The sequence below is a fragment of the Rhea americana genome, unplaced genomic scaffold, assembly GCF_003343005.1.
Source record: "Rhea americana isolate MKP2758 unplaced genomic scaffold, rheAme1 scaffold_225, whole genome shotgun sequence".
NCBI classification, from domain to species: domain Eukaryota; kingdom Metazoa; phylum Chordata; class Aves; order Rheiformes; family Rheidae; genus Rhea; species Rhea americana.
This window is the reverse complement of record NW_028186341.1, coordinates 208,273-214,370: the sequence shown is the minus strand read 5'-3', so window position 1 is coordinate 214,370 and position 6,098 is coordinate 208,273. Positions and strand designations below refer to the sequence as shown.

The following is a 6,098-nucleotide window of genomic DNA, read 5'->3' as shown; positions in this document are numbered from 1 at the left end:
GCACGTGCACGCACCAGCACTCCCTCCCGACACAGGGGCACACAGACACCCACCCACCCCAAGAGCCGCACAGACGTGCAGACGCCCCAGTCGGCTCAGGCAGCCTGTGGGGCTTTTTTCTGGGTGGCTTTGCTCTGCCCCAAGCCTGTCATGCAGCTGCGGCTCTGCAGAGGGCTTCGAGGGTGTCACTGCCTTTGGCAGCAAGGAGGCTGCAAGCCCCTCGGCAGCCCTGCRCCTCCACTGCCTGCGTCTTGCAAAAGGGGTTTTGCCGGGCTCCTGGCATCTCCAGGGGTGCGAGCTGGCGTCCCCATCCCTGATACACTTGGTCTTGCCAGAGAGGGGTCACACAGGRCTGGGAACCAGAGCCAGCAGGGGTGGGGGCTGCATTAGCACAAGCCAGAGAAAGGGCCGCTGAGCAGAGCGGGCTTTGGGAGTCTCCAGGGCGGGTGGAGTGTCCTGCCCCAGCTGCAGGTGTCCTCAGCTGGGGCCAGCTGCTGTGGCACCACCGTTGTGGCCTCTCCTGCTGTGGGAATAGTGGCCTGTGTTACTCCCATCCTGGGCTGCGGCAGCATGGCACCAAGGTACGTCCCTCCCCGCCTTTGGAGAGCAGAAAAAGCCCAGAGGACATTAATTTGTTTATTTTCATAGCAATGTGCAAATAACGCAGGCAGCAAGATCTGCCCTGCAGCACATCCAAGACCTGCCCGTTCCCCTTGCAATGTCCCACCAGCCAAGGAGCTCGCGCGAATGCATCCGTGCCCAGAGAGGACCCGGGCCACCGCACGCACCATGCRGGGACAGAGTTGAAACCGCCCAAAGCAGCTGCGCTGGGGCTTTCCCTGACTCCAAAGAGGTGGCAACGCCCTGGCGCGTGTTTGCAATGCACCGCGACCTGCTGCATCCTGCTACACAGAGCGTCGGAGGTTTGGGGGAGAAGAGCCCCAAGTGTGAATGTCCGGGTAATGGGTCTCATCGTCTGCTGAGTCTGGAGAGAAAATCATCCCGGCCTGCAAGTGTGGCTCCAGGACACGATCCGTCAGCTGTYGACACCCGAAATGAGAAACAGTTGCTCTTTGCACATTTGTCGGCCCCTCGGGCAAGCAGCTGGCAAACAGCGACACGTGTTGCAGCAGCAGGACTCCTGGGCCCCTCCGGTCCCCAGAGGGTTCCTACCGCAGCGGCGCTGCGGGCACCGCGGGGGCCCAGGAGTCCTGCGGCCGGGCTGCCGCACTGACGGCGCAGCAGCAACGTCGTCTCTGCTGCTTGCCATCGCGCCCCGGGGAGGGGGAGCGAATCCTGCCTGAGCCGGGCCTGAGTGCAAACAGGGGCTGCTGCGAACGCACGCGAGGGCTGGCGGGGATGCGAGAGCCGGGGAATTATTGAATGTCACAGCGGCTGCTGCTCTGACGCAGGGCACAAGGAAGGAGGATGCTGAACGGTCACACTAAATTAGCTGTCAGCGGCGGCTTCCCTTGGGGACCTGCCCACACGCCGGGAGGTAACAATTACCCTTCCCGGCTCACAAGCTGCTTTTTTTCCACCTGATCAGGAACGTTTCATTTATTTTGCAACTTGGAGCCAGGACTCCTTGCCTGCTGGGACAAGGACGAGCGCAGAGTGCCTGCTCCGGGGCATGCTGCAGGTTTGGCTGCCCTGAAGAGGCAGAAGAAGAAACAAAAAGGTTTGCATCCAGCAGGAGCAAAAAGAGGAGAAAGAAAAGAKTTTTCAGGGCAGTGCAAAGTGTAAAAAGAGGAGATAATACTGAYGCAGGAGGCAGAGATGCGATTTCTTTGCTGCCAGCAGTGTGTTCCCCAGACCTGAGAGTTCAGCGCCGGTCTCTCCCCAGCAACCCCGGGACCGCATCCTGCTTGCTGGGACTGAGACAGCTGGACCTCACGTGGTCCCGAGGTGCCGGCACCAGGGCAGGACTAAGGAATAAGCCTGGTGAAGCCAAAGGCAGCTGTTGCAGATGAAGCRACGCGCTGAATTAGTGGCCGTGCTGTTAAGTAGGCAAAAATGAAGGATTAATATTTAATAAAAAGGTGCCGCTTTGCAGGCCCAGCCTTGCCTTCCCTCTGCGCTGCCCATCAGCCTCTGATGCTTCTTCCTTCCCCAGTCTCCAAACCGGTCCGTGACCTGCCCCCTTCACAAACCCACTGGGATCCCTGGACCAGGACTGGGCTCGGGTCTTGGTGCCTGGAGCTGGAGGCGGAAAATCGGATTAGCGATGTAAAGATTACGGCCAGCAGCGGACACGGGGGCTTCAGCCCTTCACGGGGAAACGCACAGCGCCGTGCACAGCGCCTCGCGACCGAGCAGCCCCAGCCCCTCCGGCGGCACCAACGCACCTGGGCTCACCCCTGGTGTCTCCGGCCAGCCCGGGGTTAACTGCGTTTTGCCTCTGCTCCCCCTCCCCTGCAAGCCGGCTGAAGAAGAGCCCCGTGCTCCTGCGTTACGGACGTCACCTGCCCGCAGCGCAGCCCGGGGGCCCTCTCCAGCTCTGGGAGCTCTCGCTTTGGATGTGGGAAAGAAGCTGCGACGAGCTGCAATGCCATGCTGGATCCTGTGCTCGCAGGAGCCCGGCTGGATGGCCTCCCCCTTCRCTGCTGCAGAAGCCGGGGGGATTTTGCCTGCCCCGGGGCTGTGCTGGGCTCTGCCCTGCTCCTGGGGGGCCCTGGAGCACCTCTGGTCTGGCCCAGCTCCCGGCTGCAGCATCCCAGCATGGAGGAAGATGCSGGCTGGGAGCCCGGGACTGGTGCTGGCAGCAGTTCGTCACCCCGGGGACAAACCCGGGACAAACCTGCTCCTTCCCCAGGCCATCGGATCCCCCACCCCGGTTCCACTTAGAGGAGAAGGGTGGTTTTAGAAAGGGCTGGAGGACAGGGAGGAGAGACAGGCCCTGCCAAGCTGCCTCTGCGTGGAGCGGAGACGAGCGGGGTGCGAGCAGATGGCTTTGTTTCCAGCACCRGACTGGAAAGGGCTCAAGCAATAGCATCATCTCCCTTTCCTCCGGTCTGTTTAAACCTGCTGCTTGGAGGAAGAGGAGCATCCAGCCTGCTTCACCCAAGGGGACAGTGCCGCCGTGCAAGGGGGCACAGCCGGCTGTCCCGCGGCGATGGGGAGCCCTGCGTGGCGGCACAGAGCCTGCCCTGGCACCCGCTCGCCCGCCCCGGCCCAGGCACCTGCGTCGCCCGAGCAGGAAGGGGCTAAAGGCACGCGGGATCCTGCACCCGCTGCGACCGGCTGCACCCAGGGAGGCCGCGGCTTCTGCAGCGGAGCCGTCATCGTGTGCCGAAGCAGAGGTATTCCTCTGGGCAGAAAAACACCACCCATGGGTTTTTTTTCCTCCCCCCCAAAGGCATCCAGTTGCATTTGCACCCTGTGCAAGCTTTCGGCTTCCTCTGCTTCGTGGTGAGGGGTTTTGCTAAGCCACCGTGCACCGTCTGCTGAAGCATCTCTTCCTGGAGAGCTCATCTCCCAGGCCTGGCGGTTGGGAYGGGGTCTCTGGGGCAGAGGGTGGAGGGGGACCTAGGCTTCGTCTCCAGCCCAGCAAAGCTCTCGTCCTTTCCTGCATCGTGCTCCTCCCGGGCTTGCTGCAGAGCGAGGCCCCATCCCTGCATCCCTGCCTCCCCTCCAGGGCCCACGGCTAGAGCTCACCRCGGGATGGACAGAGTTAAGGGTTTGCAGCCAGGGTTTGCGATGAACCTCAACCACAACCGGAGCAGAGGAGGCGAGAAGCCCACGCCTAAGCCAGGCAACGCYGTGCTTGGAGCAGAAATGGCCTGGGACGCCTGGGAAGGTGGGTGAGGGCCTCAGGCAGCGAGGGGCTGTTTGCAGCACCTTGGGGGTCCGCTTTGCTCCCGCGGTTTCGTGGGGGAGACGCGCGATGGGCTCACCGAGCCCAGCTCCGGCCGCTGCACGGCCGTGCCCAGGTCTGGTGCCGAGACTCGGCCGACGCCGCAGCGCGTGGCCCGGCCGGAGCCCGGGAGCCGCCCGGGCTCTGCAGCCCGCTCCCCCGCCGCCGCCACCGCCGCCGCCTCTCGGAAGCCGCTAATGCATCCCTGCTCCAGCAAGGCCATTTACTCTCTTCCTGCTGCCATCACAGCTGCCAAAAAGGGGGGGGGAAAAAAGAAAAAAAAACCCTCTAAGCCTCCTAAAAAGAAAACTGCGCTGCGTCTCTTCCGGCCGCGCTGCCGAGTCACTGCCCGGAGGGTTTGTATTTTGTCTTCGCGGGATCCGCGCTGGCCCCAGCGCGTCTCCGTCCCGACGGCCGGACGGGACGTCCGTCCCCCCGGGTGCGGGGGGCTCCTCCGCGCCGCGCCGACGTCCCTGCGCGCTCGCACGGCGCCTGCACGGGCTGACGGTCTCCTGCGTGGGGGCTGGCACGGACAGGGCCGTTCGCACTCCCTGAACATCTTATTTACCCCCTGCCTTTCCCCTAGGCGGGCGTGCAGCAAGCGGCCCGCGCTCTGCCTGTCTCTGCGTCTCTTCTCAGGCTGGAAGAGCAAAATCCTTCGAGGAAAGGATGGAGCATGAGGGGTTTTCCAGGCAGAGCAATTACCATCATGGGGAGGAGATGCCAAGGGCCGCTTGGACCCCCCAGGAGGAGGGATGTCTCCAATCGGCAGCATTAAAACAGACCTGGAAAGCAATGGCACAACTGGAACGGCAGAGCCAGCTCCTTGTGATGGCTGCCAGGTTGTGGAGTCTCCTTCAAAACCTGCCTGGACGTGATCCTGTGCAAYATGTTGTAGGTGACCCTGCTTGRGCAGGGCATTTGGACTRGATGATCAACCGTTCTATGCCTGGTCCTGCTCCCTTAATGCCGAGACGCTGCCTGATCCCGCAGGGTTCCCTTCCTGCACAGTCCAGGCCTAACACTGCCCTTGGGTCTGACTCAGTTTTGACCACAAATGTAGCCTGGGACCATCCTGTGGAGGACCTCAGTGTCTGCAGCTCGATGGGAACCCCTAATCCGGTCTCCAAGACCCCATGCCATGCATCCTGCTTTATTCCTCAGGACAGCTGCATAGCTCCCCGCTTGCTCTTTGGCAGAGCTTTCTGGCAGTGTTTTTGCCCGCTCCTGCTGCTGGGGGTTTACGGGAAGGCACCCAGCAGCCTTGCCATGGGTGCTGAGGGAGCCTGGCTGYGCCATCCCTTGGTGAAGCTTGTGGGACCTCCCGGGCCGTTCTGAAGTGCTATATAACCAGGTGTGTTTTCTAACAAAATGTGGGCCTTGCCTATCTTTATAGGGYCACTGAGTTGGAAGATTTTCATGATACAGCTCCGTCTTGATGAGTTATTCCTGCAGAAGACARTAGCACAATGGAAACAACCTGAGATGTCCTCTTGGTGCTTCCTAACCTGCTTGTGTCWCAGGCCAGGGGGAGTGGGTGGGTGAGAGCATCCTGCCCAGGGCAGGGCTGTCCAGCCAAAGGTTGGGGTCCAGCCTGAGGTGAGCTCCATGGCTCTTCCCCATGCCTCAGCTCAGACGCCCAGCTCACACGGAGACCCCTCCATCAGAAACCTGCAGCCAGTAGCTGAGCCCTCACCAGGGTCCTCCGTTCCTGCCCTCGCTGCTCCTTTCTGAAATAACATCCACTTCTTCCAGGATCTTTCTGAATTTTTGGCCTTGACTAGCAATCTGTGYTGGTCCAGTCTGCCTTGCTTAGCACTTGTCCAGCACCAGTGATCCCAAAATCACCACGAATCAGGACAAAGCCCTGCTGCGAAGTAGCTTTTGGTGCACCTGGAAGYGGCTTGGTGACCGTGGAGGAGAGCAGAGCTGGGGTTTGAACCTGAGTTTCGCACGTCCTGCCTTTTGCATCCTCCCTGTGCACTTGGCCCCGCTCTTTCTGCCTGGGTAACTGTCAGCGCAGATCTGGTGGGAGACGTGGGCTGCAGGAAGGGCTCCTGCAGGAGGGGAGCCCCAATGCCAGACCTGAGCGTGGCTTGTCTGCGCTGGCTGCATCCCGGCCGTTCCCAGCTTTGCCGTTCCTGTCTCGCACTGACAGCACCATCCAAGACACTAGCTTGGTCAAATGCAAATTTAGGGGGCTAGTTCGTGTCTGGACAGGTTGTTTCCTAAGGAAAATCCT

General features: G+C 61.5%; 1 protein-coding gene across 1 annotated transcript in view; it reads right to left on the bottom strand.

Annotated features, from left to right (window-relative positions):
- KCNK3 (potassium two pore domain channel subfamily K member 3) overlaps positions 1-4,079 on the bottom strand; it is a 17,614-nt gene extending 13,535 nt beyond the window's left edge. Inside the window, exon 1 of the mRNA XM_085305672.1 lies at positions 3,897-4,079. Coding sequence (XP_085161798.1) covers positions 3,897-4,079 — 183 coding nt within the window. The remainder of the gene's footprint in view (positions 1-3,896) is intronic.
- Between the last annotated feature and the right edge of the window lie 2,019 nt (positions 4,080-6,098).